General features: G+C 39.7%; 1 protein-coding gene across 1 annotated transcript; it reads right to left on the bottom strand.

Moving 5' to 3' along the window:
- Nucleotides 1-307: 307 nt before the first annotated feature.
- gnrhr4 (gonadotropin releasing hormone receptor 4) lies at nucleotides 308-21,019 on the bottom strand. Its single transcript, XM_061035221.1, has 4 exons — nucleotides 20,707-21,019; nucleotides 19,567-20,193; nucleotides 1,543-1,747; nucleotides 308-1,436 (listed from the first exon to the last, which is right to left on the bottom strand). Exons 2-4 carry the CDS (start codon nucleotides 20,080-20,082, stop codon nucleotides 973-975), a joined length of 1,185 nt encoding a protein of 394 aa, XP_060891204.1. The 5' UTR covers nucleotides 20,083-20,193; nucleotides 20,707-21,019; the 3' UTR covers nucleotides 308-972.
- Nucleotides 21,020-22,790: the final 1,771 nt, after the last annotated feature.

A 22,790-nucleotide genomic window follows, 5' to 3' on the forward strand; every position in this document is an offset into this window, starting at 1 on the left:
ACTTCCTCAATTTTGGAGACATGAGAGGGAGAAGTAGGGGCGGGCTTTAGTGACACAGAGCTCCCGACCGACTCCGTCCTGTTGGTTCAGTCAGTACGTATCACTGACATGAAGAGAGAGGGAGGGCGGGCTTTGAGCGACTCTTACGGTCTGGAGAGAGAGACACATGAGACGGGAGAGAGGAGAGCGCAACTGAAGTTGAGAAATGAACGACTCTTTTTCAGTAAGTGATTCAGTTCAGTTCGTTCACCCAGATGATTCGTTCGTTTTGAACGAATCGTTCACGAGCTACACATCACTCGTTTCCAGACAATAAGCAGTTAAATTAAGAAGGCTGTGTGCCAACAAAACTCTATCGTGCAAAACAAATAAAAATTACATTAAGTTAAAAGGTTACAAAGCAGTTACCAAAGTGATTCATCTCTCTGAAACCTTCATGCCATAAGTGCAGACTTTGTTTCTTATCTCATACAGTTCATGTCTTTTTGGTTTTCCGTAATCGCTCATTTACATTTTTTGTTTCTGTGTTTCAAACACATGGAATAACAAATGACACAATCACATCTTCACACTGAAACCCAACAGTTGTGTTTATGTGTTGAGTGTTCGTCTGTGTTTGTTTTGGGTAAAGCACAGTGAGCTATTGTCTTTCAATCTGTCATTCAAAGTCTTCTTTTTTTTTTTTAAACCCCCACTGTGACGGTGTGGGATAATGAAACGTCTGATCAGTGGTATCCAAGACATGATGTGTGACAGATGGATGGACTAATCCATGTCTGACCGATAATACAGCGTCGATTACATCAGTGAAACGAAAAGGAAAACAGACCCGCCAGACAAGAAGAACGTTTACTTTTCGTTGAGCTTAAGAATATCAAAGCAAAATCATCAATCTGTCATCTCTGGAGAGAGACACTCAAACGCTCACTGGCAGCAGCTGATATTCTTTTTTTATTGAAATGCTTTAAGCCGTTACATCTTGCTTATTGGGATGATTGGTCTTGAACAACTTTTCGTGCTGTTGCCGCCGTTCCTCTCCTCTCTGTTTAAATTGTGGCCACCTGAGGCGGTCTGCCCGTGAGACGACAGACGGGTCATGTGCATGAGGCAGGTGTTGTTTTCTAGTTCTGTCCGTGTGTTTGAGTTCCGGCAGCACCTCTTCAGACCCTGGTGGAGATGAATGGTGAACAGACCGTACGTGATGGGGTCCAGGCAGGCGTTGAAGAGGCCAAAGATGAACAGCATGTGAGTCAGTGAATGCGAGACCGTCTCCTCCATCTTCTCAGGGAACAACCAGTACCACAGGCCCAGCAGGTAGTAAGGGGTCCAGCAGATGATGAATGATGTCACAATGACGATGCTCATCTTGAGAGTCCTCATCCGAGCTTTGGGGATGTTGTTGTGGGAGCGACGTAGGTGAACATCTCGAGACACCACTGAAAGAGAGAACAACACTTATTCCTTCATTCACCACCCCCCCCCCCCCCCTTTGGTGTCAGACACATTATTTTGATCCCTTCGGAGTCCTTCAGAAACACTTACGATTGTTCCGGGCCATGCGGCTCGAAATCTCAATGAGGATCCGTGTGTAACAGAAGATCATAATGACCAAAGGCAGGAGGAAGAGGCACACAAAGGTGAACATGTTGTAGAGAGTCTCCTGCCAGTGCTGAACAAAACTGCCATGGGTGGTGCACTGGGTGAAGTTCTCCGGGACTGTGATGGTGACATTGTGAAATATGATTATCTGCATTGAAAGACAGGGAGAGTTACATTAGAGGATTGGTTGGTTGATATCTTTTATTTTAAAACATGTTGACAGAAAATTAATTTAAAAAAAAAAGGCTATAAGGTTGAAAAAGGAAAGCATTAGAAATGAGGAAAAGTGAGCCTAAACAACTACAAAAGCACATGTTCAAAGAGGAGTTGGGAGTAGTTCAGACTGATAATTCTCTACACCAGTGGTTCTCAACTGGTGGGTCGGGACCCTAAAGATGGTCGCGAGAGTGTGCCTGGACAAAAACTGGTCTCAAACAGTCTGTCAAGCGCTTTTTTTTTAATCGTGTTAGTTTTGTTCAATTTCTGAGGTTCAAAACAGAAGCTGCTGTGGACATGGCGGTGGGTCCTGAGGCTCGACGAATTGAGAACCACTGCTCTAGACAGACTTAAAGGAGTGCCTTTAATTTGCAATCAGATTGTTGATTGAACAACAGTAAAAGTTTGCTTCAAGGTTTCCGTTAAAACTACTTAAAAAAAAAAAAGTACTTTAAGATGAGTATTACATTATTAACATTGAAAAAGAATAGTAACACCGTCTCTGCATCAATGTAATATTTTTAAATCTTTATTCTTAAAGTATAAACATTACATTTGTGCGATTCTGAATCACAAAAAAATCCTGGTGCACTTGAATTGATTCAGGGTAAATTATACGTCATATGTCATGAGTGAAGCTGTACAATCATCTCAAACAATAGAACGCATTTAATCCAGCCTGGAGGACGCATTTAGCATACCTGCAGCCTTTCACGGACACATAATTGCAATTTCTAAAGCACATAGCTGATTGTGATTGCTGCAACACAACCAATCTGTCTTTTGCATAATAAACAAAAGTAATTGTTTTAGTCACACTCAGTCATCAGTCTAATTGGCACAGCAGTCATGAAGCATCAGGGTCTACTTGTACACCAAACTGCTATTTAAATTATCTTGCCACATTAAAGTGCAATGGAGACGCTTGCATCATCTGTAATTGCTGCTCTGCTCAGAATGACGCTGGAGTGAAATAGGACTTCCAATTTGTTAAATACAATTCTTAGCCTGTGTCTCTTCATTGCACCTCCATTTGAGAGTCACTAAGATGAGAGAAAGGATGTTAACCGGGTTTAAAATATATTTTTCTTAACCTGTCACTTGTGCAGGTTAACGTCTGCCAATTCGGAAATCATGTAAGGCAAGGCAAGTTTATTTCTAAAGCACATTTCAACAACAAGGCAATTCAAAGTGCTTCACACAAGACATCAAAAAGCATCATGACAGAGGAAAGAAAAGAAACATTAAAATAGAAAATTAAAAAATCACTGAAATTATTAAATCTGAAAATATGTTCAAATGAAAATGAAATTACTTGAAATGAATAAAGTAAAAATATAAAAAGAGTTAAAAGTTACAGTGCAGAATTAAAATTTAAAATCTTATTTAAATTGTTTAATGAAAGGCAGCTGTAAACAGGTGTACAACATTTCAGGAACATTAAGTTAGCCATAACAGTAAAAATGTTTTTTTAAACCTGGCTGTCAGAGTGGCAGGTTTCCTGTTTTTTTTTTTTTTTTATCCTACCACAGCTGACATTTAACCCTACTCTGTATTTGAAGGTGGCAGGTGCTTATTTTATTCCCTGCATTGGAGTGATGGAGGCTTCGAGTCGCACATAGCCAAAGTGAGAGAACCCAAGCCGTAAATTAGAACTTGGTTGTAGTACGGGCAGAATCAAGAGAAAGGACAGATTTTGTGTGCGGGGTTGGTGACTCAGTAGTCTCTTTCTATATATACATGAGCAATCCACAGGACTCAAATCTCTGTCATTAACTGGCCCTGCATGGCTGCTCACCATCCATTGATTTGAGTCTGTGTTCGTGTGGTTGAATGAGAATTGTAAATTGCTGTTTATATGCAGTCCATTTAAGACGCAGCAAGTCTGTCCCTATATACTTCCTTTTGACACGGTGTCTTTATAGATTTAGGGATTTATTCTAAATGACTGACATTTGCAGGGCTTTCAGACACACATATACAAAATCAGACGGAAATAATTGGCTTTGTCAATAAGAGCTGTTATGTTTTATAGACTGACTTCGGTGCCTGTGTTGATAAAAGAGATTGACAGTTAATATTTTGAACATAAAAAGCCTTTGGCTGTCAGTGTCTCAGAAAACATTAATGCTGTTGGCAAAACAATCCCATGAGACACCTGGGCTCTTTTTTTAAAGTAAAGGCCAGTATTTGCAATTATAGTGCACAAATGAAGCGAGCCTCAAGGGACAGACGACAGCCTTGAATTTCATTTAAAGGGCGTAAATTAGTTAAATGATTTTTCTTTTTTTCTTTCATGACAATTTGTAGATAAACACAAGTCAGTGTTTTGTCAACACACGTGCTGGTCTCCAAAGACAATGCCTTATTTACAAGTGCAGATTTGCTCAGGAAAAACGGAAATGGGGAAACAAATATCAGCAAACTATAACACAATCAATCCTCATGTGCATAAGAATTATTTTTGGGCGTTTTTCCATTATTTTGATAGGACAGTGGATTGAGTTGGTGATTCGAATTCTTTCCGTGCTGCCTAAATGGTGGCCCCTGCTGGATAGAGTTGACACTACAACTAACTGTCCTGGATTGATCATTGCAGACAGGTGTGTCAAGTGTGTCTGCAATCACAGGTGTGCCTACAGCCACTATTAAAAGCTCCAACCTGTCCTTCTCTCACTTTCAGTCAACCTAACTAGAGGCTGCAGCTAAGGTAGGTTTAAGATCCACCACAAGGCCGTTTTGGACACCCCTTGGTTTGCCAGGCAAATGGCTACCCAACAGGTGTTGCAACGATGGAAGCGGGCAAGCCAACTGGTTCTGATATTACTGATTCTACCTGATCTTAAAAAGTCTCTGCATTTATCTTTTAAGCTCCAATGAGTCACGACCAGAAACGTGGTGAAACTCGGAAGCATACTGGAGATCCTTTTGAAAAATGAAGATTTTAGAATGCAGAACGGTTTCAAGAACGACCACATCTGCAGAAGCTTCAGTGTCCGCGACATGGCAGCCCATGTGCACTTCGACTCTTGGGAGGAGGTAGAGTTTCATCGAGTTCTGCCACCTTCAAAGCGAACTCATGGTACATTGAATCCCTTGGGGGTTTGGAATTCAGCGCTATGCGACTCCCCTTCTCCAGATTTATGAGGCTCCCAAACTGAAGTCTCCAATGGATGCTGTTATTCCCAGCCTAAGGAGTGCAGGCAGAACAAAGACTGAAAAGAAGGCAGCTCTTTAGAGTGAAAAAATACTTAAGTTGGAGAAAGCTGGCTAAAAAAAACAAAATCCTTCTGAAGCCGTTTATAGCTCAGCAGAATCTTGTTACCCACCCCATCATCTGGTCAATCACAATCATCAACTTTTCTCTCAGATTCCAGGGGATGTGCTAAAATGAGCAGCTACTTCCTGGGCCAACCCTGAAAACCTCTCTTATTGGGGGTCCTCCTTTATTTTTGCCAAGTAGCAGTAAGCGACAATAGCAAGGCTATGTTCCACCAGGTCCAATTGCTGCCTGAAAACCGCCCCCCCCCCCCCTGCTCATAATCCTTTGGTGAAACATGAAGAGAGAATCGGCACCTGAGGTTTATGAATGGCAAGTAGCCTACTACCCGATGGTACCACAAGCAGCCGTTGTTGTGGCTTCGCTGTTTAGAAATGTGATAATTAAATGCAGGATGACCAAAGCTTTGCATCTTGGACTACTTAGTTCACCAGATTCAGATGCGTTTACATTGCCATGCATGTAACACAAGTTGTAAATGCTTATCTATATGCATTATATATGCATATACATTCCTGAATCTATTTGAGTTAACTATTCATTTAATCATGATGATAATTGTTTTGTTAGTATTTGGCCTTTTTTTTAATATTATACATTTTTTAATATATTTTCTGTCATTGTCTCTTTAATTTGGGACTCTGAGGCGGTCAGCCAATTCTTATGAACCTGACAGGTTTTAGTAATGGGATATCAGATAGGATATCAGGGAGAGAGAGTGAATGACATTCGGCATAGGTTGGACTTGAAGCTAGGCTGCCCACTTGGAGGACTATAGCCTCCGTATATGGGGCACGACCTGACCAGTTGGACATCTGCACCCCATTTCTCAACTGATTTATGTTCTACAACTTCTATGTGCCTTGTTTCTTGATCTGATTGAAGTGTCGAGAAGTAAAATCAGCTTTAGGATGTAAAATGAAGCGACATGTTATCATTTAAACTGAGAGCAGACCACAGATCTCAGGCACGAATCGAACCTAAAGGCTTAAGCATGAGCAGAATTTTGAGAGGACCCAGCAGCCACTGATCTGAGCAAACAGAAACAGCAGTAGCATGGCCCCTGGCAATTTTGTTTTATCAAGACATTTCAGTGCCGTAAATTTGTAGACTTCAGACAACACTGTGAAGATAAATGGACTGCAAGGGCCAAGCTGTATCACAGCTGAGCCTCTTTAAGTCAGCAGCCTATCAACTGCCCACGTCAGCATTGATTGGCCTACTTCATGAGCCAGACACCTTGTTTTTTCCACAATATCTACATGAAAGCTTGTATAGATCTTTTGGGTAAACCATGTCCTATTTGAATAATTTTCAAGTGTACAGAATGAGCCTTCTTTCGTGTTTAGTTTCAAAGACAAAAACCTGTCAGGCTATGCCTTCAAGTCCAAATTAAAGAAAATAATAAATGTAGCTGTAGAAATAAAAAAATGCAATTATGTCAAAAAATATATACATACATGTGCCTAACAATTTGATTCTGAAAGCTTTCAATGCAGTGTTGGTTTAGTCTTTGTGAATCCCCGTTAATCAAAATCCTGGCATATGACCAAGCCTTCTTTTTTCTACATTCATGTCGGCTTTACAAAGTGTCCTAAAAGTCCAAATATGTGATGCTGAATCTTGGAGATCTTTGTATAAAGCAACAATTTAAAAAAATCCACCATGTTCCAGTTTGACTGAAAGGTACAAAAACATGGAGTCTGTGCTTGCCTCTGTGCATTGTCTGACAGCACCAGTCGCAGATTCAAATTGATGCTGTTTGTTAGCACTCACTGATGTTGTTTCCTCCTTTCTATGTCCTTGCTTTTGTTCTACTAGATCGCATATGTAAGTGGCTTTGGACAAAAGCGCCCGCTTTGTAGAATTAGATTTGAATATTTGAGAGTAAATCTGGTGTTAAAGATGCACTTTGATACTTTATTTTTCATCTAAAAAGTTGGCTTCTTCTATATAACAGTGCAACCAATTTAACAATATAAAATACAGAGACATGCACAAGTGATGAGTATTCCTTTTTTGTTTGTTTGTTTATACCACTAAGAGAGGTTTTCAGTGAAACTACTTCAAGCTGCAATTACTTTGTATGAGTAGATTTCTGAAACATTAACTTGTACCTTTGAGTCATAGTCATGTACCTACTGCCCCAAATCCCATATGATGCTGCATGAATCATTATCCGTATTGTCCATCCATGAATGACATACATTGACACACATTATGCGAATGGGATGAGTAACCACTTTACACAGCCTGTACCTTTTTTTTCTGAGGCAAGAGAGAGTGAAAATGTTATATTGAATATATGAATATTTTTCCGAACACTGCAGGGTATGGAAAGTATTTAAATATCTGAGACAGAGACGGTCTGAATCAGTGTCCTAAATGAAGGCTGACCATCAAACATCACCGATTAATTTTGCATACAGATTGATTGCTCAATTTGCATTTCTGGCTCTCGTGGCTGTCATGCATGCACAGAAATAAGCTCTGTGATTACACATCAAAAGTAAATGATTTGCATTTCTGAATGTGTGAAAACATCAATTTGTTTATAGAAAATTACGGATACTATATGTCATATGAAATAGCCTAAAGGTAAATTGTGCAAAGCAAATTGACTTACAGTAATATCATTGTGTACAATAGAATACAATAGAAATGTTAGGGTCTGCTTCATATTTCATAGCAGCAGCTTTTGCATTTCTTTTACACGTATGTATTCATATTTTTCTGATCCTTACTAATGGTTAATGACTAATAAATGAACACAGATCAGTCAGGTTACCCTTTCCAGCAGCAGTGGAGGAGATACAGCAACATTTAACTGAAAGAAAAAAATGTAAAACCTAAATTGACAAAGAGCTTTTTAAAAGAACCCGAAACAACATTTCCCCTGCGCCAGTTTGTGTCTGACAGTACATCATAAGTGCAGTAATACACTTGAGATTGGACTATATTTTGTATCATATTGGCAAGTGTATGCTAATCTACAGCTCCCAGCCTCTGTCTTGTTCCTACAGCCAGAGAATATCAATGATTTTCTTCATATTCACGTCACATTTCTCACTGTCTTCTGTGGATTTCGTATGGATGATTAGTTGAACATTTTCACAGAGATTTCATCACTTTTATTTCTTTAGGACTAAAAAAGGACAAGTGGCTGTGGACCAAACTTTACTAGCTTAGGCTATATATTTACATTAGGTTTGTATGTATATTAAGTTTGCTTTATTCTCTAACTCATTTTAGTTTGTGTAACAAAAAACTCTAATCTGGTCATTTTACTTCTGTTCCCCTTCTGTTGTCTTACCCACACACACACACACACACACACACACACACACACACACACACACACACACACACACCGGCACCTTTCTTACACACAGATGCTTGTCCAACGCCTTATTACGTTGCTTTGTTGTTAGGGTGTTTATGCTCTTTTTACAATATTCATCAGCAGTAACCTAAAGACACTTAAATGAGATTACTCACATTTGGATACACATATACAGATTTCGATACATGACATCAGGTGATACGCGTGATGGTAGGCTTATTTGATGATGACGCGTATCACAACAATCATCCTAAACTAAGAGTGCATGGCAGCTTGCGGCTGCAGAAAATTGCTGAAATGAGTCCATTAGAAGCTTCAGATTTGACATGAGCATTGTATCTAAGTGGCAACCTCCGGTGTTGAAAAGTGAAGACGATGCTGGAGTGAAAAATCCTGCAGTTCTTCGAGTTGAAGGCTGGTTGCAGAAGCACAGGAAGTCACATACACACCCAGTCAAAAAAGTCGAAATTAACATGTTTACAGCGTAGTTCAGCAAGTGAAATTGGTCTGATTTGTTTATGTCTCACTCAGCACAAATTGTACGGGGAGTGAATTTAATAATAACTCGTCCGTTTTGATTTTTTTAAGAAGGAAAAGTGGTTTTAATATAAGACGCGTAGCTGACCTCGCTAAATGGCGGGCCCAATGTAACAGTATGTCAAGAGGCTTGAAACAAGCTCTTAACCTGTCGTTAGGTTGACTGAAAGTTAGGGTCAGACAGCATTTCCAGAATGGGCGACAGCCATCAATGGGACTCCAAAGCTCCCTGCAGTAAAAGATGGGTGACGATGGCTAGGTCCATGAATGTTCACAGTCTATGGTTGCACCTCCATTCTTGTATTTACAGCAGAGACGTTCTGATTGATGTTTTTGCACCTATTTGTGCCTTTTCTTCCCCATTTTATAATCATGACTTGTCTTGTTTTCTCACACCTTTTCACGACAATAATTAATGTTTTAATTTGTTATAATTCTCATTGCAGCGCGATCAGAAATAAGTGACATCATCCTGATTATACCGTTAAAAAAAGCAAACTTTTTCATTAAAAAGCAAAATTATGAATAATTTACAACCAGTAGATAAACCAGAAGACCCTTTTATTTAGAAAGTGCTTTTTAAAAATCTGAGTGAAACTGACAGTAATATGAAAAGCGACATCATTTCAAAAAGAGTATGTGTTACCCCATGCAGGGACATCAACATAAAAAAAAAATGAAAAAAAAAATGTTTGAATTACAAGCTCGCAGTGATTTTTAGAAACACATAATTTATGTTTATATAAGCTTCGACAATGTTGAGTACCTAACATACACACACCGTTCATTCACAGCAGTGGTTCTCAACTGGTCTGACCTCAGAAGGACTCGTATTGTTGGGGCGGCTGCCTTAACTACAAAGCCCCGCTGGCTGCTTTGTGTGTGCGCCTCAGACAACCGCCATCGGCAGTACGATGTGCAAAACGTGGCCCTTGATAACGATAATATTACCGGGTGACCACTACCAATTCGGACTGATCACCGTTTCTTTGATGACATTTGATTGGCTCATCATGTCCAAAAAAACAAAAGACGTTTGGCAGGCGTCTGAAGCTGTGAAACGTGGCGCAAAGTTTGTGCAAAAAAATGGACCGGTATTTTCGGCGGTGGAGGGTCCAACTGTTTCTGTGGCCGCTTATGATGAGGCTAATCCGAGCAGCTGGGACACGACAGGTGGGCATTGTGTGCAGTCCCTGCGCCGGAAGCAACGGATTAACTTTGAATTGTTCAATACGAGTATACCTACTTGAGTAATTAAACTTAATGGCTGCATTAGAGAACAGCAGCAACAGTGATTTGTGGAGCAAGGCTGCTGCTTATCTCTAAACTTTCAGGTCGGAAAATACAGAAGAATTAAAACCACTTTTTAATTAATTCATAGAGTACGTATCCATCCAGTAATTAAGTACTCATGTTTTTTTTTCTTTAATGAAATGAAAAAGAGAAATGTCTTCACACTATAATTTGTACAATGATGAGTGAGGAGAAGAAAACAAGGTATATGTAGCCTGCTTTCTACAGTAGAGTACTGAAAGCTGAGCAGAGATACGACCATGTCCTTGTGGTTAAGAAGCAGTTATGTAAGCCATACAGGAATACTCTCTGACTCGAGACCATCAAGCTTTTCATTAGAGTCTAATGCTAATGAAACAATATTTTCTTGTATATATGTTCAATCAAATTGTCATCTTAACCAACCACATTTCCGTGTAGGCGGCCTCACAAGGACTAACCTTTCTAATTAAAAGCTTTTACACTACATTTAACACACTGTGAGGAGCAACAGAGCGTCACTGATCAGGTTCAGTTTCTTTGCTGAAAGCTTCAGGCTGCAGTTTACAACTCAACTGGAAAGATTACAGGTCTCTGACCGCAGGACATGATGTTTGATGCCTGAAGGCTTTCAGCTGACTGTACCACATGTCGCAGTAGCAGCTCTTTCTGAAAGGGTGATCAATGTTCTCAGGCGCTTAGAGTGGATGTGACTGAAATATGACTCATCCTGTTTAAATTGTGTTGATTTGTCTTTTATTCAACTATCTGATGCCAAAGAAAAAACGTTTTTATCGTACACATGCTGCAATGGATTGTTGCTTGGTCAGTGTCCCAAAAAAGGGGGACAGCTGTGTAGTTTGACGTCTCCTGACCGGAAGGTTGGGGGTTCGATCCGCAGCTTCATGTCCGATGCGTCCTTGGGCACTTAACCCCAAGCTGCTCCCGTTGCTTCCTCTGCAGTGTATGCATGTGTAGGCATGGGATTAGTTACTTCTGATGGTCACTTTACATAGCAGCCTCTGCCATCAGGGTGTGAAGAGGTGTTAATGCGTAGGTGCTATCCTATGCATTTTAGTTAAGTGGTTAATTATTATTAAATACATATATCTGTGTAAATCAATATAAACCTTGAGTGATCGCCCTAAAGATAAATATATCTTTTTGGGGGGCCGTAGGGGAATTTTCCTGGTGAAGGAGCAGGTCCAGGTTTTGTTACCCTTACTTATATTGATTGATAGATATTAATGACTATTGTAGTTATGATGTGTTGATCTGTTATTGTTTGTGGGTTTGCTAACCCCCAAAGGGGGGATTATGTTGTAGTTTGAATCATAACAGAAATACACAATCTGGTAAGCAACAGGCACAAACCAATAGTTATCTAACCTCTGTTGCACAATCAGACCCTGACCTGTTCAGAATTGCCTTTCACAGATGTAGCTCACAGCTAGACATCTTACGTGTCAGACATGGAAACGCCGCAACGCTGGATGTGTTAATATCGCTACACCACAGCTAGGGTTTTCACCAAAATACAATTGTAGAAGGTTTTTATTTTAACACATTTTGATTTTAAGTTTTTTTTTTTTATTAATTCTGTACGTTCTGTATGTTACTTGTGTAAACACTGACGTTAATTATATGATTAATTATAGTTTTATTTGTATATTGTTACACTGGTTGGTTAAGGAAAGGTGAAAAGTGATGCAATAAAAATGAACCTGTCCTGTTGTTTGAAATATGTCGCAGGCATCAAATTAAACTAAAGTATTGATTATAGCACGGGGTGGAAAATAAAGCTACAGGCTGTGTTGCTAATAGGGGATTACTATGATACAGACGAATGAACAGTGGACCACTCAGTTCACTTTGAGTAGCAGTGTTTGCATAGAACATTGCTGTTTTTGCCATGCGATGCATTTACAGATTGTTCAGCTCTTTTATCAGATGATGTTGCACTACCCTGAAGCTAAATCTGAGACTGAACCACTTTTTTTTTTTGCTGAGCTAAATCCTACTTTTCTTTTCTGCAGTAGCTGCTGTTTTTAAGCCAATAATTTCACCGCTCACAATCTACAGTATTTCAGCTACCATGCATATTGAGGACAGTGTGTGTCCACTATGAAGATCTGTGTGGTGGACAAGCATTGAGAGTATCTAATTTGAAGATCGCAGTGGCAAAACATGTCTTAATAATTCATCCATCAAACAATGAGGACGGTTCGCTTCATTTGCAGTCACTGACTGTGTCCTTTTTTATTAAAACAGTTTGAATATTCACTCTCTTCTAGCTACGTTTTAGTCTCTATCACCTAGTACTGAAAATATCTGTCCCTGAAGCTGCTAAATGCTCCGCTGTGTTTAGCTGTTATCTGCTGACTGTGGCAGTTTGTCATTCAGTGTTTGGCAGGTTGTGTCTCATAGAAAATAAAAGCAGTGTAGATTCCAACTTTCTAATGTTATTGTACATGTTTGGGTTTTAAAAGCATATAATAATATTACGATGGCTGCTAAACTGTTAGAAGTCGTCAATCATGAATTATAATTATAAAGGTTTTTGACCGAAAAATCAAATTCCTCAAAAATGCAGAAACTTAAATTATATATTTTTAAAGGTTACAAGTAATTATCTAAGCTGAGTTAAAAAAAAAAATTGGACACAACTGCCGTAGCAAAAGATTACTATGCAAGGCGACGTACAGAGGCCTCTCTATCTTGAGAGGAAAGGCTGAAATGGGTTTTGAAGAGGTCAGTTCTTTTTGGTAGCCCACCTGCCATGAGAGAGATATTGGCACCATAGGAGAAGGGGACTTGATTTTGCTTTGCGGCCCAAAGTTTCACACTTTGGCCATATATAAGAATATGATTAGAACATCCAATCCACCAATCAGTGTGATCTCAGAATCTTTGATTTGTTATAACTCATTAAAGGAAGAATATGTGACTTTTTGATCCAGCAGATGTCGCCCTTGAGCACCAGCGTGAAACCAAAACAACTCGCGCTGCGTTGTTGTGTTAGCATGCTAATGCTAGCGCTCTTTATTTTGCTCGTATCTTCACACTGCATGTAAATTTACCTGAAATGAGCGTGATCTAGAAACACAGTTAAGCAGTGAGTACAGTATGTTATTCTTCTTTTCTCTAGTCCCTCAATGAAACAACTTTTATACTCGAGGGGAGGAGTCAGCCGGCCGTCCCGTCCATGCAAACACGCTGTAGATACGGCTCGGAAAACATCACAGGCAGTGGGACTCGAGTGTCACATTCATTATAGACAGTCATGACTCACAGAGTTATTTTCAGACTTGATTTCTATTACATTTAAGTGTGAAAAAAATCTCATATTCTTCCTTTAAAGACTTTTACAGACTAATTACAGTAATTGAAGCAGATGTTGTGATCAGATACAACTTGTGAATAAAGAATGTTGTAACCATCCTCAGGCTCTGATGCCGCCACTGAGAAAATGTCTCAGATGTACAGCAGCAGGGGTCACTAGGACTGGACTGCGTATTTCTTTGTGAATCTTTAAACAGCTATGAGGGACTTTCATTTCGTGTTGATTCTGGGGCATCAAGCTTGGTGTCAGAAAGACTGTAGGTGTATATTTCCTGTGATTATGAGTTCATTTCTCAAGAAATAACTGAAATTAACTAGTAATCTTTGGAAAGCGAGCATCATTAGCCCGAGATAAGAAAGAAGTACAGATCTCAAAAAACAAACTGAAATGTACTCGTTAACATGTGTCAAACAGAGGAAAAGTAAATGTTTGGATCTATGTCCTCTTAAGGCTTCTGTAATGTATACCAACATGAATATTACATTATAATCGTATAAGCTGGTTTTACACTGTTATGTCTATAGTGTCTGTACGCATTTCATGAATAAAGCTGACAATGTTGCAAAGCTGCGTAGGAGGAAGAGGGCACATTCAGGTTTGATGTATAATCCTTTGAAATGCCGTGATTCTTTCCATCTTTGAATGATGACTTGAGTTGACCGGTGTTATGATCTCTGCTCTATTCCCTTCCATTTTAGCTCTTTGTCCTTCAGTGTTCTGCTTTTTCCTCTTTGGGAGGCTGTATGAACTTTCGCTCTTCCAACCAACCAACCAACCAACCATAAATTGCTTGTAAGGACATGAACCGATAACAGCACAACATGCTATAGGAAGACCTTTTTAAAAAATAGCACATTTCTGAAGTCTGGCTTACTTTTGTAGTTCAGCCTGTTCATAAGCAGTCAATAACTTATTATAGAAGGATTCAAATGGATAGATGGGGGGGGGGGCACCAGTGGCATAGTGGTTAGTTGTGCATCCCATGTACAGAGGCTGTTTGAATCTGGCCTGTGGTTCCTTTCCAGCATGTCATTCCCCACTCTCTCTCTCTGTCTGATTTCCAACCGTATCCACTGTCCTGTCTCTAAAAATAAAGGTATAAAAAGCTTAAAAATGAAACAACTGAAAAGAAATGGGAGATTCAAATATTGATGCCACTGTCTTTCTCATCACCTCCCCCAGGTTTTTTTTCTGTTACACTCACTCAGAAGCTAAATCTTGACTGTGTCAGGTTTTGGAAGTTTAAATGAGGCATCATGTTGGGTAGCTATAGTGGCACGCCACGGAAACTTTTCTTCTGACTGTACGCAGCGGTTGTTAAAATAATGACACTGACAACACTGACACCTACTGTGAACCAGCCAAAAAGTGTCAGAGTTCACATTTTTCTAACCTTGCTCAAAGACTTTCAGCACATAGTTAGATGCAGTTAGACGGTTATTCCTCAAAAAAAAAAAGGATGGGTGCAGTTGAAGGAAGGAAGGGGTTTTTAGTAAATCCAGATATTTTTAAAGTGTGTTTATTCTTCTTGTTACAAGAAAACTGAGGGATCTCTCACACCAAGCATAAAAAGGATAAGACTTTGACTCTTCAAAAAAGCCTGAGCCAAGAATTTGCATTTCACTAAAAAAGCCGCAGGAATGTGCTGAATAAGAAAGAGAAAAAACAACATTAAAAATAAATAGAACGCAAGAATGTTCCAAGGCCTTTCTCCTTACTTTGGCCAAAATGTACCTTACTACTTAGACTTCCTATTGCCTTAAATAAATTGGTATTGGTACTTTGTAGGATTTTAAGTTTAACATCTGTTGTGTATTTCCACCAAGTGGATTTTTATTAAATTCCAGATGTCCTGTAAGATTTGTATAGATCACAGAGAAAACCAAAAAAAAGGGAGCAGGCCAATTAAAATGTTGTAATTGAAAACATTTGTATTCCTCTTAACCATATTTATCACTTTGCTGTTCATCTCCTTACACTGGCTCCCAGTTACTGCTCGTATCAAATTTAAAAATCTGCTGCTCGCTGACAAAACAAGCAACAATAACAGCTCCTCCTTATCTAAACTCTGTACATGCTACACTCACTCCCACCCACTACGCTCTGCCAATGAAAGGCGTCTGATCCAACCATCACAACAGGGTCCTAAGACGCTGACTAGACTCTTCTCCTCTGTCGCCCCCCGATGGTGGAACGAACTTCAAAACTCCATGTGATCTGCAGAGTCCCTCTGCACCTTTAAGAAAAAGCTAAAGACCCAGCTCTTTCATGAATACCTACTAACTTAATGATGATGGTCTCCATATTATTGATGATGATGATGGTAATGACGATGGTTTTTGTTTGATAACGACGACTTATAAGATGGTTTCTAAACTGATTAGAGCTCTCAAGAACTGCCCTCAATGTTGTGCTTTGCCTCTGGTCACTTCCTGTCAGCACCTTTGTCCAATCAGACTCAAAGCTCTTTGTTTGCACTTGCTGACATCGTTTCCTCTTTTCAAGATCCTTGCTTGTGTTGTACTCGTTCTCTGAAGTTAATTGTATTTGAATGCTTCAGTGCAGCATAGTGACGTGCTCCTGCAAAGGTGAATGACACTAGAATGACTGTAAACACCATGTGTGAGTTTGCTGTAAGTCAAGTTTGATTATCTGCAGTCTGAGCCAATAAACCCTGACAGTGGAGGGCAGCGCTACTGGGAGCACTGTCTCACCGGGGAAGGATGAGACAGTGCTGAGTGGGCAAGAGGCATTATGAGTTCTGATTGACTGCAACAGCTCTGTGACTTTAAACTTTATATCATTATACCTTTAATCAGCTTTACATAAATAGTCTACTCTAGATTAAACAAACTGGTAACATGCACCAGCCCAACTCTCAACAGACACTCATTTTACAGATTCAATCAGCACATTATTAAAAAAAAGGAGCTGTTCGGGGTCAGTATGCATATAAACTGCAAGTATCAGTTGAGCAGGAAATATTTGTGTTTTGACCACAGTTCAGTTCCAATAAGCTGTTGTACTAGGCTCCATGCCTGTGACCTAATCACAACTGTGGTGAAATTCAATACTACCATTCAGAATTAAAAATCACAGAATGTGTCTTCTGTGGGAGAATCCTCTCAGAGAGACTCCACTACTCTGAGATTTAAGGGTTTTAGGACTATTGCAACGATGAATGATACTTAAAGGTAAAAAGACCAAGTGATAGTATTACATTAGGCGCACATCACTTTGGCTGCTGGGGATGTATTATCATTTTCAGCCACCCACATTTCGAAAGGCAGCTGAATCTCTGGTTGTCTCTATTGTCCCAAAACTGGAGCTCACAAAAAAAAGAAGTATCAGTTTTGTTTCACACATTGAAACCGCATTCAAATTATGTAAAAAAAAAAAAAAGCAAACGAGAAATAGAAGTGCTCTTTGAAAGCATCTAGGTTAAGTCCCCTTTACAACCCGATGGATTAGAGAACAGCAATGGTTATGTGTGGGGTGATGCTGATGTCGCACATTTAAAGCAAAATGCAGTCATACAGAAAAACATACCCAGTTTGTACCACCACTTCAGTGATTGAGTAGATACCAACAAATCCTCAAATAATCCAGTATTTATAGATGTCCCTGTGCAGCTCTACCTCCTGTGTGTGTGTGTGTTATCTTATGTTATCTATCTTTGTGGGTTGATGAGCACTTATGCAATTTCCTTCTTTTTCTTTGAGAAATCAAATGAGAGTTGTGTGCACTAGAGGGCAGCATCGGGAGCAGCATCGGGAGCAGCATCGGGAGCAGCATCGGGAGCAGCATCGGGAGCAGCGATTTCAATAATGAAATTAACAACTGACGTAGAAAAGGAAGACTACAGTTGGTTTCTTTCAACACAAATGTGAAAAAGTTGAGATGTGCAACGGGCAGAAATCTGGCACATTTAGGCTGAGACAAAACACATGCTCTCCCTGATCAAAAGTAAGCTCTCCTAAAATAAAGCACTTCTTCCTGCATATATAAATCAGCACACCACAGAGAAATGTGTCACACTTTCGCAGAGATATCAGGTTTTCAATATTTTTTTGCTATTTTGTCAAATATAGATAGGCGCAAGGGCTTGGCCTAAAATGTTTGAATGAAGAGTGTCCGTCAGCTCGGCCTCAGCCGGTGTGATGCTTTGTAAAGGCTGAGAGTCTGATTCATGCGTATAGCTTTTACGCCTTCTAAACCTGTGCAAATATGTAAGAAGGCTTTAATATGACTAAATATAACCACGGGTAAAATCCATCCAGGGCAGGAGAGAGCCTGGAGCTGTTACACATGATGAGGATGAGAGTGTTGCTTTTTCTTCAAGTTGTCCTTTCCTGGAATTGTCCTTCAGGGAGGAAGCTTTTTATTAATGGGTAAAAAAAGGTTATTTGTCATGTGTGGTGCTTAAAATACAGCAAAGTGAACACATTACTGTAATAATATCATTCCTTTAACTGAAAACATGGAGAAAGCAGAGAGCACTCCCATGATTCCCCGTTATCCTTGACGTCATCTTTTGTAATTGTAGCATTGATTGAGAGCCCCTTGTCGGCGGAATCTACTTATTGTATCTTTAAGTAAATGTAAAATTGGCTAGATTAAGATTTTGACTTGTGACATTTTAATTTCTTTGAAATGAGGTAGCTTTACTTTTACTTAATGTGGTGTTCAAGTGTGCCTACTCCTGTTTCCCGCATTTTTTTTGTTGTTGATGTGGTTTTCATCTGCACTCATTTTATCCTGCAGTCCCTGCTTTAAGGTTTGTTTTTTTGTGATTACCCAGTCACTTCCAAAGTACAGGCTGTCGCCCCCCGATGGGCTGTGTAGGAACTGCAGGTGGCCTGAGATAGGTGACTGACTAAAAAAAAAAAAAAAACATTATATTTGTACGTTTTTCAAGTTATCTATTTTCTCTTAATGAAATAAAAAAATATATATTTTTTCCTCTTTGTAAACGTATGCCTATATTGGGCGATATCATTTTAATCTTGTGCATTCGGCAGAGTTGTGCCCTAACCTTTAAGGTTCAATGTGGGTCTTACGTTTTTAGTGGCTCCATTATATAAAACCTGAATAAACATAAAACCTGAAAAATGTCATGAGCTTGTTCAACCTGAATTCATCTCATAGTGGTTAATATCCCCAAATTCCCAGAGGCACCATAAGGTATTAATCATAATCTTTTCGTCTGAGAAGTTCATTAGTGAGATCTCTGCTTTTTTCATTTTACCTCAGTGTGCACTTATTCCATCTGATGAGGCTGAGGAAACTCAAATATGATCTTACACTTGATAAGGTACTTTATAAACGATCCTGACATTTGCAAACCACTTTGAAAGCCTGTCTGGTCAAATATGTCTAGACATTATGCTGAGCCTGATCAGAAATCCAGTTTGATTAATGTGTGCAGCTTCCTGAATTTATGTCCAGCCTTTTATATCAATTCAAGATCACCATTTCACGTTAAAACCAGCAACCAGTACCTTTTTATTCTCTGGAACAAATCCTGTAAACTTAGTATTGTGTTGCTTCCCTCAACTTCACTGCCAAACTTAAATTATTCAGTTAAAGCCAACTCTTTTAGTACAACAGATGGAGTACATGTGAAATGTACAAAGTTGATAAATTGCCTGCAAGCCACCCCAGAGATTCAGTGACCCAGCTGCTTTTCTCTTTCTTCTTCTGCCTTACTTTGTTATTTCATATTTTTCTCTCTAAAGACTTTCATGGATTATTAACTCCCACCTCCCTTTCCTACAAAATAAAACCAGCCGGATTCACAAGAGGAAAGACTTTCAGTAGCTGTTTCCTGAACAAAGTTGAACTCAACCCAAAGGTAATGTGAAGCATTAAAGCCCCATAGCTCTCACGTGTAAGGAGCCTCACATGATTACAGTGTGGGGACATTGACGTATTAGATGTGAACCTTCGGAACATTAAAAATGTATGTCCTCTTACCTGAGGGAGCGAGAGGATGACGCTCATCGTCCACGCCACAGTCAACATGATTTTGCTTTTCCTCTTTGCCTCGCTGATCCCCAGAGGATTGAGGATGGCCGACTGTCTGTCCAGGCTAATGACCACGGTCACAAAGGCGCAGGAGTACATCGCCACCAGCTTCAGGAACATGAGCAGCCTGCAGGCGACGTCTCCCGCCTGCCACTGCACCGTGATGTTCCACACCGCGTCCACGGGCATGACGATGAAAGTCACCAGCAGGTCCGCCACCGTCAGGTTCATGATGAGGATCCTAACGTGAGATTTGCGCTTGCCGCCGTTGCCGGCAGCCCACAGCACGACCAAGTTGGAGACGGCTGACACCGCGCACAGAGTGAAGGTGATGATCACTCGGACTTTGGCTGCGGTGGAGAAAGTGGGCAGCTGGAGCGCGTCTCCATCGGCGCTCTTGTTGCACACTGAGATGTCTCCCTGGCAGCTGCCGTTCACGTTTTGATCCGTCAGCTGATGGAACATAATTAACCCCGCAAACTGCAAACAAATGCGAGGACTTTAATCCCGTCTGATCCTGATCCACTATAGCTCCTTTTTAATGCGCATCTCCTGCTGGATCCTCAACTGTGAAAACTGAGAAAAGAAAGAAATCATCTTACTTAATGCACTGCATATCTGTGTGTTCCATACATACCGTTGGATTCAAATGCTGTGCGGTATGGCACCAGGGTGGCTCTTGAGAGTTCTCTACAGAACATTTCTTTCCTGTAAGTCCTGGCACGCACAGCTTATATTTGCGCACGTTAAATTAAAAAAAAAAAACACTTTATTTAGATTCTCGTAAAAACGGAGACATTCGAGGCACTTACAATAGATGAATAGAAACTGGAAAAGAAAATGTATCGGCAAAAAAAAAAAAGAACAGAAGAGGGAAAAATATTCCGGAATCATCAATAATGAGGCGCAGCAATGTGTTGAACTTCCACCTATCCGCTCCTTAATTGTAATTTACGCACGACTCCACAGTGACTGCTACTTCTAATTAAATTGACCAAACTCGTCATCACCTGAAACACTGAGACAGGGAGAAGAAATAAATAATGATTAAAAACAATTTAAGCGACGGATAAAAATAGCTCTGCTCACCTGCACTCAGAAGAGGAGCTGACAGCGAGCGCATTGCATGGGGATCTCATGGAGCGTGTTTCCACTGCAGTGTCTGCAGCTGTTGCTTCAGTCCGCTTCATCCCTCTGCTCTGACGCGCGCAATGACAAGCGAGAGCATGAGACGGTCTGGTTTGAATCCTCTGTGAACCCTGCAGAGCTCCTCTTTTTCTTTTTGCTGTGGGGATGGCTTATGGAAATACTACTGACCTGCTTTAATACCCACAGATATAGATCATGTTTAAGTTTCCGTTCAACTGTGGATGAGGATGAATTTTTAAGGATAAATATTTCAAATTGGAGGAGCTGCTCAACATTTTTGGCAATGCTATGATGACAGAAATTTGCATAACATAGATGTCTTACTTTAATGCTTTAATTATTTTATAATCCAACTGAAAGAAATGGGTTGTTATCCTTCTTACCTGGTGTTAATCCAGTCCTGTGGTACCCATCTGCTTAACGATTCTGAAGCTTTCAAGATATTTTTTTTAACTTTATTTTGTGAAAACACACCCAAATAAACTTCTCTATCTCCGATTATCTTTCATGTTGTTTTTTTATCCAGCTGACATGTCTTCACATTGAATAGATATATTCATTTGGGTATGGCATTAAGTGATGCAAGCAGTGCGGAACAGGATAATTGGGTTATTCTAAGGATAGGGTCCTGTTTGTGTGCAGCATGTATAATAAAAATACTGTGTGAAAATGTAATTTCCCTTTGGGTATTTATAAAGTATGTGTTCTTCTTCTTCTTTCTTTCTGGATCTTTCGTCTTGGACAGTAGCCTGTACTGAATGTCTGTCCTTCACTTAATAATATCTTTCTTAACACTGGAGCATTAGACTGCTTTAGAATAAGTACAAACATCTCTGTCCTTTTGTGTACAAACGACTTCACTGTGGGTCACTTTAAACAAATAACTCGACTATAACCTCCCTCAGGACCGTCTGTATACCAGTCCTTTTCTAGATGTGTCCACAAAAGACACCGGTAACCAGGACAACTGCTTTGCGCATTGTCTATGTTTATTATGATAAAGGTAACTATGTGGCTGTGATGTGAAACTAAACATGAGTTTGTTAGGATTACATTTTATAGACGTGTTCAATAAACAAAAGACTTGTGTTTAAAATCTCATAAACATAATCACATTTATTTAAAAAAAAAAAAAAAGAGACAACAAATAAGGAGCATTTCATATCTTAAAGCAAGTCTTAAAAAGGTAAAATCTAACTTGATTAAACCTTATTCATGAAAGAATCACATAAAAAAAGATGACATATTATATTTTACTTTGAACCACAGTTAGTTTGCATAAAATGTCCTTTACGGAAACATTTCAGGATTTTTTTAACTTTCATTGCAAGAAGAGAGGAATGTCAGTGCTCATACTGAAAATGCAACATGCGGTTCGGAGAACACCTGTTAGCACTGAGGACATCGTTTTCTCACTTTTTTTTTTTTTTTTTTAGAGTTCTTCACAATGTTGAGTCCCAATGGGAAAAGGAGGGTGTTTGACAGACTCTCATCATTCAGGATGTCATGCAGCATTACAGGACCTTTGCCATGCACAGCCTTAAAGTTGATCTCCATGTTTTCACTTTTTTATGTAAGTTTAATGTGATTGAAGTTTTCCTATAGTGATTTGTAAGTGTATTGATCTTTTTTGAGGTAGCGACAGCTGAAGGGAGACAGGAAAGGAGAGAGAGAGAGATAGTGGACGGCCTATAAAAGGCCCTGGCTGAAAAAGAACCACTGGGAACACACTTTGTCAGTGCCAGAAGTTCTGTTAGCGGATGTCCCTGAGAGTTATAAAGGCAACTTTTATACAACATATAAAAACCGAGTAAATTTTCTCTGTGTGGCAGTAGCTCAGACTGTAGACACTTGGTTTGTGTCTACCGGTTCAAGTCCCGTTGTGGACCAAATATGGAAGTTGGTCTGGTAGGTCAAAAAACCCCTACCCACCATCAGCTCAGCAACGCCCCTAACACTAATTAATCATGAATTAATTAACAACAGATACATGGAGAGAGCCTGAGAAGATAGACATGTGTTCT

This window comes from Labrus mixtus, chromosome 4 (assembly GCF_963584025.1).
Source record: "Labrus mixtus chromosome 4, fLabMix1.1, whole genome shotgun sequence".
NCBI classification, from domain to species: domain Eukaryota; kingdom Metazoa; phylum Chordata; class Actinopteri; order Labriformes; family Labridae; genus Labrus; species Labrus mixtus.